At 40.2% G+C, this 24,409-nt stretch overlaps 1 protein-coding gene across 7 annotated transcripts in view; it reads left to right on the top strand.

Moving 5' to 3' along the window:
• USP40 (ubiquitin specific peptidase 40) overlaps positions 1-24,409 on the top strand; it is an 88,380-nt gene that overhangs the window by 19,387 nt on the left and 44,584 nt on the right. For 6 of the 7 annotated variants that reach the window (XM_047871414.1, XM_047871411.1, XM_047871413.1 and 3 more), the window contains 5 exons: positions 1,909-1,992; positions 3,432-3,539; positions 17,531-17,831; positions 21,104-21,185; positions 22,681-22,852. In XM_047871414.1, coding sequence (XP_047727370.1) covers positions 1,909-1,992; positions 3,432-3,539; positions 17,531-17,831; positions 21,104-21,185; positions 22,681-22,852 — 747 coding nt within the window. Of the gene's footprint in view, positions 1-1,908; positions 1,993-3,431; positions 3,540-17,530; positions 17,832-21,103; positions 21,186-22,680; positions 22,853-23,681; positions 23,693-24,409 lie in introns of those variants that run through there. The other variant, XM_047871417.1, reaches the window with a different exon arrangement.

The following is a 24,409-nucleotide window of genomic DNA, read 5'->3' on the forward strand; positions in this document are numbered from 1 at the left end:
TCTTGCTTGATTGGTGGTTTTTTTAAGAACATGATTTACTGGAGTAATTCATGAGCTAGGTTGAAAGTGCCTTCCTCTGAGAAAGATAAGTTTTTGTCTCTACCACATGCCTAGGGTCCCTTCCAACCCTTAACTTTGACCTAGTGGTTTTGGAGCCATACCATGTGGTCCACAAACCCAAGTGGGGACTTGTGATTATAAATTTAGAGGAGGTGTTTTTCTACCTTCATCTAGTATCAAAGTAAAAGCAAGTTTCTCATTGTTTTTTATTGTGGGGTGGATTTTTCTAGGCCATGTTTATACTGAGAGGGTGGCTCTTTTCAGGTTTCTAGCATTTTGCTGAAGTCTGTCTATGTGGTATAATTAAAAAATACATATTTATATTCTGTCTTTGCCCCAGGTTCCTGGAATAGAGCTTGAAATTTCCTGAGTGTAGGCTTGTCTTTTGTTATTCGTAATGAACCCCTTTCAACCATATCCGAGTTCATGCTAATGGGGTGACTCTTGGTGGGAACCTAGATACCTTCGAAATGAGGGCTGATCAGCAGCAGAACCAACCACATGCTTAGAGGGTTGGTGTTTTTAGCCCCAGTCCCTGACCTGGGGAGGGGCTGGTGATTGAATTCAGTCCATCGGTAGTGCCTGCATACTGAAACTTTGATTAAAATTCTGAAGCAAGGAGACTAAGGGAGCTTGTGGGCTGGTGAACACATCCATGTGCAGGGAGGGTGCCCACCCCAACTCTACAGGGACAGAGGTTCCTGCTGTACTCAGGACCCTTCCTGACCTCACCCTGTCCACAGGGTGTATAAGTTCCTGAGTTCTGTGAGCTATTCCAGGAAATTCTCAAACCTGAAGTGGGGGTTGTAGGAACCCTAGAATTTGTAATCAGCCAGGCAAAAGCACAGGTGGCCTGGACCCTGCGCAGGACCCCATTTGTGGCTGTTGTCTGAAGTGGGGACAGTCCTGTGGGACTGAGTGAAGTTAGTATCAGAACTGGATTGAATTGTAGGACACCCAGATGGTGTCAGAGAACTGCAAAACTGGTTGTTTGGAAAACCAGTCATTCAACTCCATACTTTTGGAGGTCTTGAGGCTTTGCCTGCCAAACCATGTCCTGTATGAGCATCAAAGTGGCAGCTGCATCAGCCAGGTTGGATGGCTGGAGGCCTCAGCTCTGGATCTCCTCCCTGGATTCCCGTTTCACTTTTTCCCTCAGGATTTCCCTGATATTCTCTTGCTAATTCAGTGTGTGTTTTAAAAAGATGCCTTTGCTTTTTATTGTTGAGTTTACTTTATCCAGCATTTTTAGAAATTGGTAAAGATGATTATACTTAATGTACCATATTGTTTTACTCTTTCTGTATTTTGGTCTTGTGCTAATTGTTTAGGTCTATTTGTATTTATGGTTTTAAGTCAAATTAAAATGCTTTTGCAAGATGGCATGTACCAAAAATCCAATAAAAAAAAAAAATACCTTATTTTGATATGTTCCCAAATAACTTCATAGAATGGGGTGAAAACTTAAGACGACTGGGAAATAGAAGGGAGCCTGAAGCTGAGCTTGCTAGTGATTTGCACACAACCTGTCAAGATTTGTAGGGTGCAGCTGGGGTAGTGCTTACTGGAAGAATGTCAGAACCTGCCGAGCGTGTGTTGTGCTGGAGGCTTATCTCATAATTCCATTTGCAGATGATGATCGAGAGATTAAGTAGCTTATTCAGGATTATTCAACCAGAACTGGAATTCAGAGCCAGGTCTGCCTGATTCCAAAGTATATATAAGTTATTACGATGCTGTTACTATCCCTTCTCCCTCTTGAAACTTCCGTGGCACAAACATTTCTCTTTTGTTAATTACCTTTTAAGGGAGTAATGATAGAAACCTTTTTATTGTTTTCCTTTCTAGGAGGAAAAAAGTAAACCAGATCTCCAGAATAAAGAGGAGATTGACGATGATCCATTGATAATTCTAAAAGCAATCTTACTACAGGTAGAGTTTATATTTTCGTGTGTGTGTATTACAGACATGCACATAGGTACATGAAATTCCATTGATAGAACTGATTCTGGTACTGTTGACAGTCTTTTTCCTTTGGGACATTCTCTGTGTCTATTTTTATAATTTTTTTATTGGAGACTTTCTGGTTATAAAAAATTCATATTTGTGGTAGAAAATTTGAGAGAAAAAATACTAGGAAATATATCAAGATAATAAAAATATAAATCAAATATCCAGTTATTGTGAATACTTTGATGTATATTTTTTACATTCTGCTTTTTGTCTGTGTTTATGCATATATATATTGGGATTGGGTTATGGGGTTTTTTGGTACTACTGTCCTTTTGAATGGAATTGGGATTCACTTTACATATTGTTTTGGAATTTGCTATTTTCCCACGTTATCCTTCCTAATGCCTGTAATACCTGAAGTTATGTCCTCTTTTTCATTCCTAATACTGATACACTGATAATACCTCAAGTATGTGACTTTCAGCGTTTGCGTAGTGCTGTGTTGTGAAGGTGGTAGGTCTCCTTTTACGTATTTATTCATTCCTGTGAACAGTTTTTCTTAATTCTTTACCACGGACCTAGTCTGAGTCCTTTAACTGCATTGGTCTGTGGCCACTGTATTAGTTTGCTAGAGCTGCCGTAGCAGAAGACCACAGATTGGGTGGCTTAAACAACAGAAATTTATTTTCTCACAGCTCTGGAGGCTGGAAGTCCAAGATCAAGGTGCCGGCAGGTTTGTTTCCTCCCGAGGCCTCTCTTCTTGGCTTGCAGATGGCTGCCTTCTCGCTGTGTCTTCACATGGCCTCTCCTCTGTGCATGTGCATCCCCAGTGTCTCTGTGTGTCCATTATTTCTCCTTCTTATAAGGACACCAGTCAGATTGGACTAGGACGCACCCTAATGACCTCATTTTTAACTTAATCACTTCTTTAAAGGTCCTGTCCAAATATAGTCATAGTCGAAATCTTGAAGGTTCAGGAGTCAATGTATGAATGTGGGGGTGGGGAGGGGGTACATTTCAGCCCCAAACAGTCACTTCCTATTCCCTTTTAGAACTGGTTTATATCTGGAAACATTCAGAAAACATATTGATAATCCTTTTTTGCGCTTAAATATCTCTTACAAACATCCCATAAAATATCAGGAATTTACCAAACCTCAGAATACTCTTTGGATATTGGCTCCTTAAATGTTTGAACTTTGGCACAGGAAAGCGCAATTCAGGTTTTCTAAACTGAGGCTTAATCTACTTGTAAAAAACTTTTTTTATTTTGAAGTAGTTATGGTTAATCCACTTCCATGTTCAGCTGTCATAGGCACATTTAATTAGATATAATCCTATTGGCCCCTTTGAACTTGTAAATGTTACATTTACATCTCATCAGATTTTCCTAAATGATCTTGTGTTTCTTTCACAAGGAGGAGAGTAATCTGATTCCTGTTGATCAGCTGGGCCAGAAACTCTTGAAAAAGATAGGAATATCTTGGAACAAGAAGTACAGAAAACAGTATGGACCACTGCGAAAGGTAATACATGACATCTGTATAGGAGGTCCCATCCCGGGAAATTTTACTATGATCGCTTTGCAAAGGAAATTTGAATTAGGTGAAAATAAAATCACTTTTTTTATTTAATGGTTAAAATTCAGTTAAGTTACTTATTAAGTTATCAAATCAAATAATTTATAGAATCAAGAAGTAAGCAGAAAAAGAAGGGCTTTTAATACAACAGCATCATCACAAGTGCCCTCCTTAATGCCCGTCACCCATTTAGCCCATCCCCCACACAACACCCCCTCCAGCAACCCTCAGTTTGTTCTCTGTAGGTAAGATTCTCATGGTTTGCCTCTTTCTCTGTTTTCATCTTATTTTATTTTTCCTTCCCTTTCCCTATGTTCATCTGTTTTGTTTTCTTAAATTCCATGTATGAGTGAAATCATACAATATTTGTCTTTCTCTGACTGACTTATTTCACTTAGCCTAATATACTTCAGTTCCATCCACGTCGTTGCAAATGACAAGATTTCATTCTTTTTGATGGCTCAGTAGTATTGCTCTGTGTGTGTGTGTGTGTGTGCGTGTGCGTGTGTGTGTGTGTGTGTGTGTGTTTACACCACATCTTTTTTATCCATTGATCAGTCAGTTGACATTTGGGCTCTTTCTGCAGTTTGGCTTTTGTTGATAGTAGTGCTATAAACATTGGGGTGCACGTGCCCCTTTGATTCAGTATTTTTCTTATCCTTTGGATAAATACCTAGTAATGCAAATGCTGGGTCATAGGTTAGTTCTATTTATAATTTTTTGAGGAACCTCCATACTGTTTTCCAGAGTGGCTGCACCAGTTTGCATTCCCACTGACAGTGTAGGAGGGTTCCCCTTTCTCTGAATCTTTGCTGATGTCTATTGTCTCCTGAGTTGTTAATTTTAGTCATTCTGACAGGTGTGAGGTGGTATCTCATTGTGATTTTGATTTGTGTTTCCCTGATGATGAGTGATGTTGAGCATTTTTCATGTGTCTGTTAGCCATTTGTAGGTCTTCTTTGGAGAAATGTCTATTCATGTCTTCTGCCCATTTCTTAACTGAATTATTTGTTTTGGGGGTGTTGAGTTTGGTAATTTGTTTATAGGTTTTGGATACTAACCCTTTATCAGATTTGCAAATATCTTCTCCCATTCTGTGGATTGACTTTTAGTTTTGTTGATTATTTCCTTTGCTGTGCAGAGGCTTTTTATCTTGAGGAAGTCCCAAGAGCTCATTTTTGCATTTGTTTCCCTTGCCCCCGGAGATGTGTCTAGTTAAAAGTTGCTATAGCCAAGGTCGAAGAGATTGCTGCCTGTGTTCTCTAGGATTTTGATGGTTTCCTCCTCTCACATTTAGGTCTTTCATCCATTTTGACTTTATTTTTTGTGTATTGTGTAAGAAGGGGTCCAGTTTCATCCTTCTGCGTGTCGCCGTCCAGTTTTCCCAACACTGTTTGTTGAAGAGACTTTTTTCCATTACGTATTCTTTCCCACTTTATCAAAGATTAGCTGACAACATAGTTGTGGGTCCATTTCTGGGTTCCCTCTTCTGTTCCATTGGTCTATGTGTCTGTTTTTGTGCCAATACCATTATGTCTTGATGATTACATCTTTGTAATACAGTTGGAAGTCCAGAATTGTGATGCCTCCAGCTTTCGTTTTCTTTTTCAACATTACTTTGGCTATTCGGGATCTTTTGTGGTACCATACAAATTTTAGGATTGTGTGTTCTAGCTCTGAGAAGAATGCTCGTTCTATTTTGATCGGGATTGCGTTGAAGGTGTAGATAGCTTTGGGTACTATCAACATTTTAACAATATTTGTTTTTCCAGTCCATGAGCACGGGATGTTTTTCCATTTCTTTGTGTCTTCAATTTCTTTCGTAAGTGTTGTAAACTTTTCAGAGTACATATCTTCTACCTCTTTGGTTAGGTTTATTCCTAGGTATCTTATGGTTTTTGGTGCAGTTGTAAATGGGATTGATTCCTTGATTTCTCCTGCTGCTGCTTCATTATTGGTGTACAGAAATGCAACAGATTTCTGTTCATTGATTTTATATCCTTGCAACCTTGCTGAATTAGTTCTAGCAGTGAAGTTCTTGGTGAAGTCTTTCAGGTTTTCCACATAGAGTATCCTGTCATCTGTGAAGAGTGAAAGTTTGACTTCTTCCTTGACAATTTGGATGCCTTTTATTTCTTTTTGTTGTCTGATTGCTGAGGCTAGGACTTCCAGTGCTATGTTGAACAACAGTGGTGAGAGTAGACGTCCTGTTGTGTTCCTGAACTTAGGGGAAAAGCTCTCAGTTTTTCCCCATTGAGGATGATACGGGTCTGTTGTATATGGCCTTTTATGATGTTGAGGTATGTTCCTTCTGTCCCAGTTTTCTTGAGGGTTTTTATCAAGAATGGATGCTCTATTTTGTCGGATGATTTTTCTGCATTTATCGAGAGGATCATCAAATTCTGATCCGCATTTATCGAGAGAATATCAAATTCTCATATGAATTTAGTGCCATTGTATTACCTGTAAAGTTTCTGATTCTGTGGATAGCCTCTGTTCTTTTCTAGTCTTGGTTGCTTTTGGTCTCTCTTTCCCTGTCTAAGGGTCCCCTTTAATAATTCTTGCAGAGCTGGTTTAGTGTTCACAAACTCCTTTAGTTTTTGCTTGTCTTGGAGGCTCTTTATCTCTCCTTCTATTCTGAATGACAGCCTTGCTGGATAAAGGATTCTTGGCTGCATATTTTTCCCATTTAGCACATTGAATATTTCCTGCCACTCCCTTCTGGCCTGTCAGGTTTCTGTGGACAGGTCTGCTAACCTTATGTGTCTGCTCTTGTAGGTTAAGGACGTTGTGTTCCTAACTGCTTTCAGAATTCTCTCTTTATCTTTGTGTTTTGCAAGTGTTAATGTGGTATGTCTTGATGTTGACCTGTTTTTTGCTGATTTTTTTTTTTAAACGTTTATTCATCTTTGAGAGACAGAGAGAGAGACAGAGCAGGGAAGGGGTAGAGAGAGGGAGACACAGAATCCAAAGCAGACTCCAGGCTCTGAGGTGTCAGCACAGAGCCCAACGCGGAGCTTGAACTCAAAAACTGCGAGATCATGACCTGAGCCCAAGTCGGACGCTCAACGCCCAAGCCGGACGCTCACCCGACTGAGCCACCCAGGTGCTCTGAGTTTTTTTGCTGATTTTTGAGGGGAGCTCTCTGTGCCTCTTGGACTTGAATGCCTGTTTCCTTCCTCAGATTAGGGAAGTTCTCAGCTATAATTTGTTCAAATAAACCTTCTGTCCCTTCTTCCTGCTCTTCTTCTTTTTTTTTTTTTTTTTAATTTTTTTTTTTCAACGTTTATTTATTTTTGGGACAGAGAGAGACAGAGCATGAACGGGGGAGGGGCAGAGAGAGAGGGAGACACAGAATCGGAAACAGGCTCCAGGCTCTGAGCCATCAGCCCAGAGCCTGACGCGGGGCTCGAACTCATGGACCACGAGATCGTGACCTGGCTGAAGTCGGACGCTTAACCGACTGCGCCACCCAGGCGCCCCAACCTGCTCTTCTTCTGGAACTCCTATGATACGGATATTATTGCACTTTATGGATTGCTGAATTCCCCAAGTCTGTATTTGTGATGCAGTGGTTTTATTTCCCTCTTCAGCTTCATTATTTCCATAGTTTTATCTTCTGTGTCACCTATTCGTTCCCCTGCTGCTTTGATCTTCCTTGTGAATACATCCAGTCAGTTTTGCATCTCAGTTAGCATTTTTTATTTCAGCCTGATTTTTAGGTCTCTTATCTCTGCAGCAGGGGTTTCTCTGGTGTCTTCTATGCTTTTTCAAGCCCAGCTGGTATTATTATGACTGTTGTTCTAAATTCTTGTTCAGATATATTGTTTATATCTTTTGTGAGCAAATTCCTGGCTGTGGTTTCTTCTTGATACTTCTTTTGGGGAGAATTCCTCCACCTTGCCATTTTTTCTAGGTTTCTGTTTTTTGCATGTTACGAAAGCTTACATGTCCTGCTCCTGAGAGTAATGCTATGTTAAGAAGGTCATGTCCAGGCTGCCCAGGCCTAGCGCTTCAGGAAGCACTCTGGTGTATGCTGTGTGCACTCTGCTTTGTGATTTGGCTGCTCTTTCCCCCAGGTCAGTCCTACAGAGTTCATCCTTGCTTGCAGTGGGGAGCATTTGGACCTTTAACTGGGTGTGCTTTGATTTGTTTGTTAAAATAAGACTGATTTTTTTTAAAAGCCTGATTCAAAAAAGGAAAAGGAACAAAAAAAACAAACAAAAAACTGTAAGCCTAGTTCCAGAAAAAAGAAGGAAAGGGGGAAAAAAATAAAAAGCCTGATCCAGACAACAAGAAAAGGAAACGAAAAAACAAATGAACAAATAACTATAAGCCTGATTCAAAAAAAAAAAAACAAAAAAAAAACCTGGTCCTATTTCCCCCAGAACTGAAGGTGATGCTTCAGAGCACTTTATGTTCCATAGACTTGGTGCATGTGGGGCTGGGGGGCGTGCTGGTCCTCTGGGGGAGAGTCCTGCCGTGCTGGCTCACAGTCAGACCTGCCCTAGTAAAGCTGCACCTGCAGGGGCACCTAGGCACCTAGGTGGCTCAGTCAGTTGAGTCTCCGACTTTGGCTCAGGTCATGATCTCATGGTTTCAGAGTTCAAGACCCACATCAGGCTCACTGCTGGCCGTGCAGAGCCCGCTTCAGATTTTCTGTCCCCCTCTCTCTGCCCCTCCCCCACTTGCGCTGGTTCTCTCTCTCTCTCTCAAAAATAAAACATTAAAAAAAAAAAAAAGATGCACCTGTAGGGGACAGGGTATGTGGTTTGGTGTAAGCAGTTCCACCTTCCGCTGGTGGGGGCGCTGTGCTGGCCTTGCTGGTGGGCGGAGAAAGATGGTGTCACCTTGCTCTCTTCCCCAGAGAGGAGAGGGGAACTCACATCTGCCACTGTTCAGGGAGTCCTCACAGACCAGGGAACAATCTCCCCTTCTGTGTCCCAGGTTTCTGTCAGATCCCTGCTCTCAACCCTTCTGTGCCCAGGCCGTCAACACACAGCCTTTGGTTTATCTCTTGTGGTTATCTTTGGCACGCAGCTAGGATTCAGAACTCCATATTTTAAAGGACCCTGCACACTCCGGATCCACTCCCCTCCAGGGAGCCTCGCATTCTTGCAGCCCTGCGCCTGGTGCCGGCCTGTCCCAGAAAAGCAGTCGCATGACCAAGCAGGTGCCTGGAGTTTATGGTGAAACACAGCAAAAAGCTGCAGCCAGGCTATCCACCCTCTGTTTGCACCTTTGTCCCCTGGTGCTGAACGGCTGCGCAAAGGCGCCAGCCAGGTCTTTTGTCCTTGAAGAGGCAATATATTCTCTTCCTAATGCACTCCAGGAAATGGAACGTTCTCTCCCAGTATAACCTGGGGCATCCCCACACTCCACTGTCCTCTCCCAGGCCTTTGCCCTCCTCCTCCCCAGGAGCACAGCTGCCCACCGAGATCAACTCCTGTGAATGCTGTAGACTTTGATAACCTCCAACCTTGAGTTCCACTCTGCAGAAACTGGTGATGTAGTCCATTCCTCCTGATTCCCCAGTCACTGGGTTTGGAGGAGTGCTTTTCTTGCATGAACCCCATGAGGTCTCTCTAACCCCTCTCCCTTTCCTCTCCGCAAAAAGGGCTTCCTCCCTTCCATGCACCACAGCTCTTCTGTCCCCTAATTCATGTCACTGCACCTGCCACATTTTCTCCCTCAAGATGCGCAGAATGTTCTCTTAATCCTCCGATTGATTTTCTAGGTGTGAATTCAGAATCATTTGATGTTGATATAGCTGTTTTCGAGGAACAAGGCAAGGCCAGGTTCCCCCTACTACTCCACCATCTTAACTCCCGCCCCCCACCCCAGGTTTTCCTTGAAAACAATTGGGTCAGGGCCCCTGGGTGGCTTAATTAAGCTTCCAACCTCTGCTTAGGTCATGATCTCATGGTTCGTGGGTTTGAGCCCCATGTCGGGCTCTGTGCTGACAGCTCAGAGGCTGGAGGCTGCTTCAGGTCTGTGTTTCCTTCTTTCTGACCCCCCCCCCCCAACTTGTGCTCTGTCTCTCTCCCTCTCTCAAAGATAAATATTAAAAATTTTTAAGAAAACAAAAAACAAAAAATAATTGGGTCAGTGTCTCGGTATTTTACTCTTGAGTATGATATTAGTTGTGCAGATTTTTAAAATATATAAATACCCTGGGGCACCTGGGTGGCTCAGTCGGTTGGGCGTCTGCCTTCAGCTCAGGTCATGATCTCATAGTTCGTGAGTTCAAGCCCCACATTGGGTTCTGCTTTGCGCACAGAGCGCCCTTTAGATCTTCTCTCCCCCTCTCCCTCTCCCCTTTCCTCCCTCCCTCCCTCCCTCCCTCCCTCCCTTTTCCCCTCTCTCTCTCTCTCTCTCTCTGTTGAAAATAAACAGAATACTTAAAAGAAAAATATAAATACCTTTTGTAATTTTGAGGGAGTTAGCTTTTAATTCATAGTTGACTGATCATTTCATCTTGAGTAGAGGTTGGATTTTATCAAATGTTGACTCAGTTTTGTGGGGTTTTTTTGTCTTGTACACCTTTTTTTCTGTTAATGTGATGAATTCCATTGATTGACCTTTTTAATGTTAAACAAATCTTATATTTCTGAGAATAGTCCCACTTGGTCATGATACTCTCTATATTGCTGTCTTCATTTAGCTCATATTCAGGATTTTCGTGTCTGCATTTATGAGAGATACGAGTCTTGATTTTCTTTTTTTGTAAAGTCTTTGTCAGATTTTAGTATCAAGGTTATATAGGACTCAGAAGTTGGAAAATACTCCTTTTTATATATTTTTGGAGGAATTCTCTCAGATTGATAATTTTTTTCTTAAATGTTTGATGAAGCTATTGAGACCTGAAATTGTATTTTATTTAATTCCAGTGTAAGTAACATACGGTGTTAATATTAGTTTCAGCTGTGCAATATAGTGATTCAACAGTTCCCTGTATTCTCAGTGTTCATCATAAGTACATTCTTAATCCCCTTCACCTGTTTCACCCATCCCCCCAGCCACCTCCCCTCTGGTAACCACCAGTTTGTTCACTCTCATTAAGAGTCTGTTTCTTGGGGCGCCTGGGTGGCGCAGTCGGTTAAGCATCCGACTTCAGCCAGGTCACGATCTCGCGGTCTGGGAGTTCGAGCCCCGCGTCGGGCTCTGGGCTGATGGCTCAGAGCCTGGAGCCTGTTTCCGATTCTGTGTCTCCCTCTCTCTCTGCCCCTCGCCCATTCATGCTCTGTCTCTCTCTGTCCCAAAAATAAATAAACGTTGAAAAAAAAAAATTTAAAAAAAAAGAGTCTGTTTCTTGGTTTGTCTCTTTTTTTCCTTTGCTCATTTATTCTGTTTTTTGTTTTGTTTTGTTTCTTCAATTCCACATGAGTGAAATCATACGGTTTTTGTCTTTGACTGACTGACTTCACCTAGCATAATAGCCTCTAGCTCCATCCATGTTGTTGCAAAGGCAAGATTTCATTTGAATAATATTCCGTTGTATATAAGTACCACATCTTTATCCATTCATCTATTAATGGAGACACTTGGCTGCTACCATAGTTTGGCTCTTGTAAATAACACTGCAGTAAATACAGGGGTGCCTATATCCCTTTGAATTAGTGTTTTCTTATTCTTTGGGTAAATACCCAGTAGTGTGATTACTGGATCATAGGGTAGTTCTGGTTTTAACTTTGTGAAGAACCTCCATGCTGTCTTCCACAGTGGCTGTGCCAGTTTGAGCTCCCACCAACAGTTTACAAGGATTCCTTTTTCTCCACATCCTCGCCAACACTTGAGATTTTGATTTTAGCCATTCTGACAGGTACGAGGTGATATCTCATTGTGGTTTTGATTTGCGTTTCCCTGATGATGAGTGATGTTAAGCATCTTTTCATGCATCTATTGGCCATTTGTATGTTTTTGGAGAAATGTCTGTTCATGTCTTCTGTCCATTTTTAATTGGATTATTTGGTGGGGTTTTTTGGTGTTTGCATTATATAGTTTTTTAATATATTTTGGATATTAACCCTTTATCAGAGATATGTCAGTTGCAGATATCTTCTCCCATTCGGTAGGTTGTCTTTTAGTTTTGTTGGTTTTCTTTGCTGTGCAGAAGCCTTTTATTTTGATGTGGCCCCAATAGTTGATTTTTGCTTTTGTTTCCCTTGCCTCAGGAGACATACCTAGAAGGATGTTGTTACAACCAGTGTCAGAGAAATTACTGCCTGTGCTCTTTTCTACGATTTTTATGATTTCAGGTCTTACATTTAGGTCCTTAATCCATTTTATTTTTGTGTATGGTGTAAGAAAGTGGTCTTTTTCCCATTGCATATTCTTGCCTCCTTTGTCAAAGATTAATTGGCCATATAATTGTGGTTTTACATCTGGGCTTTCTGTTCTGTTGAGACCTGAAATTTTTTTGGAGTAAGGTTTTTTAATTATAGTTTAAATTTGTTTTATTGTAGAGTTCTTTAGATTTTCTCTTCTTGCATTATTTTGGAAAATTTTGTTGTTTAAGGAGTTTGTTCCTTTATCTGTGATGTCAAATTTTTAGCATAAAATTATTCACAATATTTTGTGTTTTCTGTAGTGTCTATAGAACCTGAAGTTGTTTCCTTTTTTTCATTCCTAATATTAGTAATTTGTATTTTCTCACTTTTTTCCATCAGTCTTGCTTGGGGTTTATCAGGTTTATTAAACTTTTTCAAAAACTTTTGCCTCTTTTGATTTTCTCTATGGATCATCTCTTCTATTTCATTGATTTCTGCTCTTGTTTTTAATTATTTCCTTCCTTTTTCCTCTGGGATTTAATTTGATCAACTTTTTTCTAGTTTCCTGGGTTGGTATCTGAGTTGCTTTTAACCTTCCTTTTTTAAAATGTTTGTTTACTTATTTATTTTGAGAGAGTGAGTGAGTATGAGCAGGGGAGGGGCAGAGAGAGAGAGAGAGAGAGAGAGAGAGAGAGAGAATCCCAAGCAGGATCTGCACTGCCAGCATAGAGCATGGAGCACAACTTGGGGCTCAAACCCATGAACCCATGAGAGTATGACCCAAGCCGAAATCAAGAGTTGGACACTCAACCGACTGAGCCACCCAGGCGCCCTTAAACCTTCCTTTTAATAGATGCTTTTAAAGCTGTCAATTTCCTTCTCAGCACTAATTTAGCTGCAGCCAAATCTGACATGTTTTCATTATCATTCTGTTCAAAATATTTTGTAATCTCCCTTGTGGTGTGTGTGTGTGTGTGTGTGTGTGTGTGTGTAAATGTGTGACTTAATTTCCAGATATTTGGGGATTTCTTTTTATCTTTTTGTTATATCCATAAATTGATTTCTAGTTAATTCCATTGTACTCTTGAGAACATGCTCTCCCTGATTTTAATTCTTTTGAATTTATTGAGATTTGTTCCACACCTCAGAATATGGTCTGTGTTGCTGAATATTCAGAATTTACCATAAAAGTTATTTTCTGCAGTTGCTGGATATATTTTGTAAATGTCAACTGTGTCACATAGGTTGATAGTGTTCTGTTTTCTTCTCTGTCCTTACTAATTTTTCTGTCTTTTGGTTGTGTCTTTTGGTTAAAATATCCAGCTACAATGGTGGATGTCTCCCTCCCCCTTTTACTTTGGACAGCTTTACTTCATGTACCCTGAAGTGATACCATTAGGTGCATACACATTTTGGATTTTTATGGCCTCCTGACATACAGTGCCCTTCCTTTATGTCTGCTAATATTCCTTGCTTTGAAATTTACCTTGTCTAGTATTGATGTAACCTTGCAAGCTTTTTTATATAAGTGTGTCTCTTGCAGTGTGAAGTTGGCTCTTTTTTATTTGGGATAATTGTGATTTTTAAGTAATCTCTCCTTTTATTTAAAGCATAATTTGTTAGCATAAAGTTGTTTGAAATATTACCGTGTTACCTTCTTACTGTCCATAGGATCCGATGTTCCCTGGTTCATTTCTGATCTTGATAATTTGGGTGTTTCGGCTTTCTCTTTCATCAGTCTTGCTAGGGGTTCATCACATCTATTAAACTCTTTAAGAAAGTAACTTTGTATGTGTTGATTCTTCTATGCTGTTTGTTTTCTATCAGATAATAGTTTGATAAGTTTCTTTTAATTAGAATGTGTAGTCCATTTGGTTTTAATGCATTAATATGGTTGAGTTTGAATTTACCATCGAGGTATTTGGTTTTTATTTGCCACCTGTTTTTTGCTCCGTCTTACTTACCTTTTAGATTAATCAGGTGATTTTTAGTGTTTCATCTTTATCTCCTCTGTTGGCTAATAGCTGTATTTCTGTAGTTTTTTTTATTCTAGGGATCATATTATACGTAAGTCCGTATTACCAATTACAGATTCATGGCACACCACTTCATGAACAGTGTAACATGCTCACAGTGGTGTAATTGCATTTCTGCTGTTGTCTTATGTTTTACCATTACAGGTAAACTCCACTCTACGTTATTTATTTTTATTATTATTAAATTTTGCTTTAAACACTCAGGCAGCTTTTTTTTTAATGTTTATTTTTTTGAGAAAGAGACAGAGCACGAATGGGGGAGGGGCAGAGAGCGAGGGAGATGCAGAATCTGAAGCAAGTTCCAGGCTCTGAGCTATCAGCACAGAGCCCGAGGTGGGACTCAAACTCAAGCACTGTGAGATCGAGACCTGAGCTGAAGTTGGAGGCCTAAGTGACTGAGCCACCCAGGCTCCCCAAGCAACTTTTTTAAAAACTGAATGAAAAAATCGTGTTTTATGCTTATCCATTCTGGTGTTCACTGGTTCTTGCACATTCAGCCGTGCATCTGGTATCACTGCCCTGGAATGTAATAGAACTTCAAGTCTTTTGAGAATGTCCCTCTTCGAGTCTTGGTGAAAATATTCTCGGCTCGTTTGATTGAAATTGTTATTTTGTCTTCAGTTTTTTTAAGGGATATTTTTGCAGGATATAAAATTCTGGTTTTATAGGTTTTGGTTTTTGTTTTTTCCTTTCAGTACCTTAAAGATGACACTCCATTATGTTTTGGCTTCCATTATTTTGGTTCCGTGACTTGAACGTAATGTGTCCTTTTCTCTGCCAGCTTTTAAGATTTTTTTTCTCTTTCTTTGATTTTTAGCAGTTTATTTATTTATTTATTTATTTTTTGTTATTTTTAAGATTTATTTTGAGAGAGACAAAGTGTGAGTTGCAGAGGGGCAGAGAGAGAGAAGGGAGAGAAAATCCCAAGCAGGCTTCACACTGTCAGGGCAGTGTTTTATGGCTAAGCTGAAACCAAGAGTTGGTTACCGACTGGGCCCCCCAGGCCCCCCATGGTTTTAGCAGTTTAACAATAATGTGTCTCAGTATGGTATTCTTTGTGTTAATTGCTTTGTATTTGCTAATTTTTTGTATCTGTAACTTAAAGTCTTTCTTCAGTTTTGGCCACTGTCTTCTTAATTTATCGTCTGCCCCATTATCTCTCTTCTCCTTCTGGGACTACAGTTACATATGTATTAGAACATTCTGGATTTCCTCACAGATGTTAGATAACTGGGTTTTTTTTTTTTCTTTTTCTGAAAATTTTTACCTCTCCTTCAATTTGGATAATTTACATTGCTTCATTTTCAAGGTCATTGGTTCTCCTGCTATATCTAGTCTTCCATTAAGCCCAGCTAGTGAACTTTTTGTTTAGGTACTGTATTTTTCAGCTTTAGAATTTGCACTTAGCTGTAATGGAGAGTGTCCGTTTCTCCACTGAAACTCCCTATCTGAACCCACTCTGTTCATCCTTTCTTATACATTAAATACATTTTTGAAAGTCTAATTGGCTTTATTAAGCTATATAAATTAAGTATTTGTAATAATTTCTCGGTATCATAATGTCTGGATCGTTTCTGGGTCTATTTCCATTAACTTTTTTTTTCTCTTGTGAATTGACCATGTCATCTCTTGATTATGAAAAACACTGTCCTGTTTGCATGTCATTTAATCTTATATTGCCTATGGGTGCTGTTCTCTAAAGAGTTTCACAGTATGTCATACCAGGCTGTTAAATACCTTTGAATCGTCTTGATCCTCTGGTAGCTTCATTTTACAGTTTGTAGGGTGGGCCTATTGCAGTGTTGCTATTAGTCCTGAGACACGCCTGGTCCTCCCTCTTAAGACAGAGGTTGCCAGAATATGGCCACTGCCTGTTTGTGTACAGCCCTGAGCTAAGAACTCTCTTTGCATTTTTAAATGGTTATTTATTTAAAAAGCTATATAGGTGCCTACATAATGTCCTCAAGTTTGCCTCTTAAGTTCACAAAGCCTAAGGTGTTTACTGTCCAACCTTTTACAAGTTTGCCAGCCCCCAACCTAAGGCATGGCCCTTCTAGGATTTCAGTGGAAAGCCCGAGATGTTTGTCATACTCCTCTAACTTGCCAGGACTTTAGTTTCACGTTCTTCTATCCAGCAGCAGGATGCTAAAGTCTCTGCTCAGATAGAATCTGCCAGCTGTTGCTTCCTGTGGGGTTTTGTGCATCTTGGATTGTGCATTTACTGTTCAGGAGTCAGCCAAGGATTCTAGGGGGATTTGGAGTAGATTTGAGGCTCCTTTATACGGCTCTTTCACTTTCTAGCCTCTCTGGCATGTTCAAATTCTGTTTCCTTGGCTCAGTAAGACTCCTGCCCTTTGCTTGAACCCCTCTACTGCTACAAACTGGGAAGCAGTGGGTTAATGTAAAACTCATCGAGTTCGCTTCCCTTTGAAGGATTATGTCCCCTGTTTTATGCCTGTTTTTGGTTACTCTCCAAACATTTGTTTTCATTATTTTGTCTAGAGTTTATCATTTCTTATCAGGAAAGTTAGTCCAATAAAAGTTCTCTGCTGTTACTGGGACCAGATTGTGCCAAGTTTGAGGCTTAAAAGAATTAATCCTCAATTATTAAACAAAGAAAAAAATGGCTAACCAGAAAGTTCATTACTCAAAGTGTTCAAACTGTTATTTGATTGTACCTAAACAAATTAGCTACAAAACTATTTTACTCTCTTTTATACGCAGTGTTAACAATACTGTCTGGGTCATATACTCATTCCCTTCTGTTGGTGGTACCATCCTACTTTGATGAGAGAGTTGGCATTGCTGCACATTCATTCTTTCCAAGTGGAAAATGAGAGAGTCACCTTTCCATATTGACTGATGGACTAAGCAGATGTTGTGCATACCTCCCAGGTGGTTTCCTGCATAAAGTAACTTTGTGCTGTGAGGCAAGAAGATGCAAGGCCACACAGCGATCAGGGAGTGAGAAGGGACAAGAGTAGGGCTGAAAGAGGGGATAGGCAATGAGGAAAGAATGGTTTTTTCTTTCTAACCCTTGAGCGAGAACTTGATTAATAGTTTTTAGGATTAAGACTTAAGCCTTCTGTGCTCTGATTTCCTGAGCTAACCTGTCAGCTTCCTGGACAGACAACATTCAATTTAGTCCATGTTAAATGACAATTTCAGCTTATGATTATTACTGTATTCCTTTATTACTCAGACAGAGTTTGTCTGAGTCACTAGTTTTGAAATTCTCTTCTGTAACGTTTCACTGTTGTGATTGCCTTTGTTTTATGCTCTGTTTATACTCTGTTTGAAACATCTCAAAAGTGTTTGTTCTGCCTAATCTATTTTAGTAAAGTACTTTTCAAAACTAGTGTTATTGAGGTATAATTAAAGTATTTTTTGGCTTGTGGCACGGCAGCTTTCTCCCTTGATGTGACTATTAGACTGTTTAAAGGAGAGCACTCTGATTGTTATTAAATGTCTCATCAGGACTCAAACGGATTTTTTTTTTTCCCTTCTTAGCTGGGTAGGCCAAAAATAAAGGTGAAGTTCAAATATTTAGTCACAGAAAGGAAGATGTAGTTTTTTACTTAAAAAAAATTTTTTTTATTAACCTTAGTATTTGTTTTTTGTCTCTCTGTAGTTCTTACAGCTTCATTCTCAGATATTTCTGCTCAGTTCAGATGAAAGTACAGTTAGTCTCTTGAAGAATGGTTCTCTCCAGGCTGAGTCCGATTTCCAAAAGAAGGATCAACACCTTTTCCAGATGCATACTTCAGAATCCCCAGGATTAAATGACAGAAACTCCTGTCCCCACTGGTTTGATATAAATGATTCCAAAGTCCGACCAATCAAGGAAAAAGATATTGAACAGCAGTTTCAGGGTAAAGAAAGTGCCTACATGTTGTTTTATCGGAAATCCCAGTTGCAGAGACCCCCTGAAGGTATGGAAAGAAAAATGTTCTATTTGTTTAAGTTGATGACGTTAGGTGATAAATATTTAATGCTGTTTGAATTTTTACCCTTTTAAAAGAAAGTTTACTCTTGGGCACCTGGGTGGCTCATCGGTTAAGCATCTGACTCTTGGTTTCAGCTCAGGTCATAATCTCACGGTTTCGTGAGTACGAGTCCCACATGGGCTCTGCAATGACAGCGAGGAGGGATTCTCCCTCTCCCTCTCTCTCTGCCCCTCCCCCACTCGTGCTGTCTCTGTCTCTCAAAATAAATCAATAAACTTAAAAAGTTGACTCTTGGAACATTTTTAAATATTTTCAAGATTAACAGGAGGAAACACATTATGCAAAAGATATCTAACAGTCATTTTATAATTATATATTTCTATTTACTTTTTCTCCTTTAATAATATGAGGCCATAGTTAGTATTTCAAAATCGGGTGCTTGGATCACATAATGGGTTCTTGTTGTGTGGACCGACTTGCTTGTGATTGCCCTATGCTTAGGCTTGGCTGTGTCGTTTGGCCATGTGTTTGTTGCCTTTGAGTTGTAAGGGGCCCTAGTCTTGTTTTCATATGTCCCCTTTTACTTCTTTTTTCCTTTCCCTCAAGATAATTAATGTAGTCTCTGAGCAATTGAAGTATCTTCAAAACATTCTTTGTTAAACCTTCTAAGACAGCTCATAAGACAGGGAGGTTAAACACTGAGACCCACAGTGATACATTATTTTAAAGTGTTTATTTGGGGGGGTGGGCAGAGAGAGAGAGAATCTAGTGCTCTGTCAACATAGGGCCTGACGTGGGGCTCAGTCCCACAAACCGGCAGATCGTGACCTGAGCCAAAATCAAGAGCTGGACACTTAACCGACTGAGCCACCCAGGCACCCCCACAGTGATACATTTTTAATTGAAAGCACTAACATGAATCAAAGTGTGTAGACTTCGGTCACTTCCCAAAGTCCACTCAAAAGTAAAAATCCTAACCAGGGAAGTTCCTTGGATTGAGGCAAATCTGTGGTTGCAAATGAGGACACTGTTCTTAGAGAATGAAAATAGTAATCGTTTTTATAAAGAACAAGAAGAGAGCAGTTACTAATTTGCACATGAGTCAAAGGAAATAAAATTTCTGGATCTAAAACTGTTACACAGTTATTCTGTTTAACCAGAAATTCTAGGCTTTATTTTTTTGAAGGGGGAAAAAATACAGTAATGGTTCTGATAAAAATACTGTGAAGGCAAAATTCACAGTTTTAGAAATACATATTAACAACAAAAAAGAACGTGTTCAGATGGAGTATTTCTTTTTCCCCAAATTGAATTTTAGTATGTGTATGATTTGACTAGGTACTAAATGATAGTTTTCTAGTTAGTTTATGAATTGAATAAAGATCTGGCTGAAATCTTAATGGACTTCTGGGGGGAATAAAGGAATGGAACATGGCAAAATGATTCTAAATTCACCTGGAGAGGTGAGTTAATGGAAACTGACGCAGGACCTACTGAAGGGAATTTACTCCATCAGTAAAAACCTGTTTGTAAAAGCTCCAGCAGTTCAGACAGCACAGTGCTTAATGTGGAGAGGTGGGCAGATCACTGGAGTAGAGCTAGCCCAGATACCCGTCCAGGGTTTTTAAGGTTTTAACCCGTGGTAAGGTAACTTTTCAGCTAAATGGGAGGAAAGGGAAATCACTTAAGAAATAGAGCTGGAAGTAAGCTACTAATCACTTGAATTAGCAGTCAGAGTAATCAAGTGACTGTTTTCATCGCTTGAATGAAATTCGAGTGAGTTCCTTTAATGTTTTTGTTAAAAGGGAACCTTAAAATGTATAAGCATATTTTCTTTTTCTTTCTTTAATTTTTTCAGTGCTCATTTGTTTTTGAGAAAGCAATAGAGTGCAAGTGGGGGAGGGGCACAGAGAGATAGAGAGAGAGAGAGAAAGAGACAGAACCCAAAGCAGGCTCCACGCTCTGGGCTGTCTGCACTGAGCCTGATGTGGGGCTTGAACTTGTGAAATGTGAGATCCTGACCTGAGCTGAAGTCGGTCGCTTAACTGACTGAGCTACCCAGGCGCCTCATATATTTTCTGATCTTAAGGTAGAGAAGACCTTTCTAAGCTTAAAAGGAAAAAAAGAAAATTTAAGGAAAAATGTTACAAACATTTAATAATCTAAAAGGCAAATGACAAGCCCTGTGGGAAACAGGAAAATATATGACATTTATTTCCAGTCTGCAGAGTGCTCTCGTGTATATTCCATTGTGCTTAATAGAAAATTGGGAAAAGGATATAAATAAGCAAATGCACAAAAGAAGAAAGAAGAGCAACCAATAAAGTGAAGGAAAAAAAAATTCAACCTAACTCATACTCAAAAAACAGGCATTGAAACGGCAGTGAGATGCCACTTTTTTCCTGCCAAGTAAAATGTTTCTGCTAATCTTGTTCTCCGTAGTTGGCACTTCGTCTGGTTAGGTATATAAAGTAGTATAACCGATTAGGTTATGTGTATTTAAAAACCTTCAACCAGTAATTCTACAAGTTGGTCTTGAAATAATCAGAGTTGTGTATAAATATTGATGTTCAAAGATGTCAGAGATGTTCGTTACTCCCATTATCTTATAATAATGACTAGAAATCACCCCAATGTCTAACAGAAAAGATTGGTAAGATTAATTCTGCTATTTATAGAATGGACTACTGTGCAATCATTTAAAACTTTGGAGAAACACAAATGTGAAATGAAAAAGCATGTAACAGATTTGTTAAATACAGTGCCACTCACTTTAAATAAGCGTGTGTATGTGCGCACATGCGTGTGTGCACGTACAGACACGTTGCGCAGGTACATAGAAGAGAGACCAGAAGTATATTTAATAAATTTTAGGAGTATCTCTTGGGAATGGGATTACAGGTAATAGCTATTTCTTTTATATTGGAAAAATACTTTCCAGAATTTTTGCAGTGACCAGTTACTACATTTGTTATCAGGGAGAAAATAGTGGGTGTTCTTTTTTAAAAGTGTATTTAAAGAGAATCAAAAAATGGACTGCTTCTATTAGCTTGGCTTAAAGAGCCATGTATCTTTCATTTGTCGTAATGTTTTCGTTTTTCAGATGGGAGAGCTTAGATCCATGAGAGGTTCGTGTTCACAGAGATAGTTAGTACAAGCTTTCCTAGCTCCCAGCACTTTCTACTTTTCCCTGCTGCCAGGTGTCCAGCAACCAGAGTTCGTGTAGTCAGCCCAAGTTAATGACGTTTTTTTCACAGCTCGAGCCAATCCAAGGTACGGGGTTCCAGGTCATTTGCTGAATGAAATGGATGCGGCCAACATTGAACTGCAAAGAAAAAGGTGAGTTTGACCTGCTTTTAGAGTTCGAATGTTTTTTCTGGAGAATGAGGATCTAATTTAGGTCTTAAGTATTCAATCAGAAAAATTAAAAAGGAAAAAAAAAGTCAATTAATGCCAGTGTCTGTGTAGCTGCTGAATTTTTATAGTGAGAGTATCTTCTGCTTTGAAATGATCCTTCTCTGTGACAACGAATGCAATCATGTCACACGAATGGCCGTTGCTGAGTAGGGATGAAGCCTGGGAACACTGGAGAACTTGGTAAACACACAGTCCGCTAAATGAATTGTATCCTAGCCTGTCAGGTGGTGCTCTAGGTACAAAGAGCCCGCTGTGAAAATCACCCCTCCTTATTTTAGTTGTGGAGAAGTGACACGTAGTGACAGAAGACCGAAGGTGGGTAAAAGGAAGGAATGTGGATTCTGCGAACTCTCCGGCAAAAACCCGTAACGGGTTATCCCAAGCGCGGTTTGTGAGAACTTGATGATTTCCTGTTCTCTTTTGAGGTGTCAGCTTGGACCCTGAAAAACTGGATCTTTAGTTGCTCTCTGACAGGGTCAGTGGGGTTTTGGGTTAGGGAAGTGGATGTTCTCGTGGTCTCCACATGGCTGGCTCATTATGTAGCAGGGATGTGTTCAGCATTTTTATCATTGACTTGAAGCTGGGGGGGAAAAGGTGGCAAATGGATTGAATGGCAAACCGCTGTCAAAGGAAATCAAGACACTAAAAATATACAACCTAGAGTAAAACATCTTAAACAGGAAAGATAACCTGCATGAATGGGTGCACATTAGCAGCGGGTGTTCAGAGCAACAGCAGCAACAACGTAATGGGTTTAGCCAGCCAGCACTAAGCGTTTTTATGTGACCATCAGAAAAGTTAGTGCTGTCTTTGACCACATTAATAGAATTGTGTCTGGAGAACCTGAGCAGTGGCCTCACCCAGCTCTCCCTTGGCCAGATTGCCAGGAGTGGAGTAGCCAGCACTGGCCTTAGGGGAGCCGAGCGGATTCAGAGAAAAGCAGCCAGCACCAGGCTGCAGCTGAGGACCTTCGACCTGGGGAGAGTAGACTCTGGAGGATCTTGAGATCCGCTCTAAATATTTTACGGAGGAGTCTACGGGGTCTAGTGAAAGTAAGGGTGAGGCAGAAGTTTAAAAATCTGGCACTTAACGCATTACAGGAAGAGGTTTCGAGCATATTTGCAACTGTAGTCTCAGGGTTGGAAGATTCTGAGCGTGGATACTTTTTCAGAATAATATTGCACAGTGTGTCTTAAAATTCGTTTTCCTTGGAATTCATGGTGGCAGAGCTGAAAACTTGCTATTCATTGAGAAACTAAAATGAGTTACTTTTGGAGCATGGAGGAAAAGGACATTAGTGATAATTAGGTAGAATAGAGAACTTATTTATATTGTAAATCAAGTATTTTTGTTTGGGGATGAAACAGTGTCTGTTATAAAAACTTAGCATTTGTGTATTTTTTATGCCTCTTTAAAGGGCAGAATGTGATTCTGCAAACAATAGTTTTGAATTGCATCTGCACCTGGGCCCTCATTATCATTTCTTCAATGGGGCTCTGCACCCGACAGTCTCTCGAGCAGAAAGCATGTGGGATTTCACCTTTGATAAAAGAAAAACTTTAGGAGATCTTCGACAGTCAATACTGCAGGTAATTTAGCCCTGCTTCCTCTTACTAATTTAGACATTAAGGTCCGTCTCAAGCTGGACTCTCCTTTTCAAAAACCCTGTTTGGGAGACAACTATTTCTTTTGCAAAGCCACTTAAAATCCTACGGCTGCCACTTCATGAGGGTTGCCCCAGATGTTCTCTCTGTGTACATCTTTCAGAGAGGCTTTTCTGCATGCCGAGACGCACACTGTCCTGCCAGCAGGTTTTCAGGGGGAGAATCAAGCCTGGTATATTTTATCTGGGGAGAAAGAGTATAAGACTGTCCCTTTTTTGGAAAATTATTTGTTAAAAGAGGAGAAAAAATAAAGATGAGCATGTTGCCCAAAACCAAGAGCTAAACAAACAAAAGCATCTAACACTTCTCCCTTTCCTAAGTAGCGTTTCCTAAGAGCGTTTTGTTGTTTTAAATTTTTTTTAAGAGACAAAAAATTTAAGGCAAAAGAGAAAGCCAGACAGTGCGCAAGCAGGGGAGGGGCAGAGAGAAGTGGGGAGAGAGAATCCCAAGCAGGCTCCACACTTGTCAGCACAGAGCCCGATGGGCTCAAACCCATAAACCGTGAGATCACGAACTGAGCCGAAATCAAGAGTCGGATGCTTGACAAACTGCGCCACCCAGGCGCCCTGAGAATAGCATTATTACTACAGCTTTTCAGTGAAGGAAAATCGCTCCTGGTGTGCAGTACACACGAGCCTCGTCGTCAGTCATTTCCTCCGAGTAACCGGTCCAGGTGTGCTTTACTGAGAACAGTGCTGCTTACTTTACTTCCAGTGCCTTCATGTAGATCATGCCCTCTGGTGCTTAATCTCACGGCAACCCAGGGTAAGCTAACTCCATATTACAGGTGAAAAAATTGTGGTTTGGGGACATCTAATGGCTTGTGTACGGTCGGCCTTCTGGTTGTGGTAGAACTAGGCCCTGGTCTCCTTACTCTTTCCTTCCTTTTAATCACACCTTTTCACCTTGTGCTACTTCCTACTCAAGGAAAAGGGAAATAGAAAATGTAGGCATTAATTTCTTGCAGGAATAAATGAATTTTCTGAAGAAATGTATCAATTCCCAGGGCACCTTGGTGGCTCAGTCTATAAGCATCTGACTCTTCAGCTCAGATCATGATCTCATGGGGCTCTGGCAGCGTGGAGCCTGCTTGGGATCTCTCTCCCTCGCTCTCTGCCCCTCCCCCACTCACGCTCCCACTCTCACTCTCTCTCAAAATAAATAAAAAAAACACTTATCAGTTCCCAAAATTATTCACTTTCTCTTGATTTTCCTCTTGTACAAAGAAAAGCAGGCCAATGTCTTTTTTAACTTTAGTGGATTTGAATGATATTTAAATGTTGGATTCGTATCAGGATTTCTGAAATTTCCTAGTGTTTCTGAATTTTTGCATTAAAAGTTCACTCCTGAGCCAGTCCAGGCAGTGTTGTTATAGGTAGGTTTGGGAAGGGGACACCATCTAGGGGGACCTTTCAGATGGAAAAGACCTCTTCACCTTCCTAAGTTTCAAATTTGCTCCAGTCTGCTTTCTGGTGTTTTAAG

This window comes from Prionailurus viverrinus, chromosome C1 (assembly GCF_022837055.1).
Source record: "Prionailurus viverrinus isolate Anna chromosome C1, UM_Priviv_1.0, whole genome shotgun sequence".
NCBI classification, from domain to species: Eukaryota; Metazoa; Chordata; class Mammalia; order Carnivora; family Felidae; genus Prionailurus; species Prionailurus viverrinus.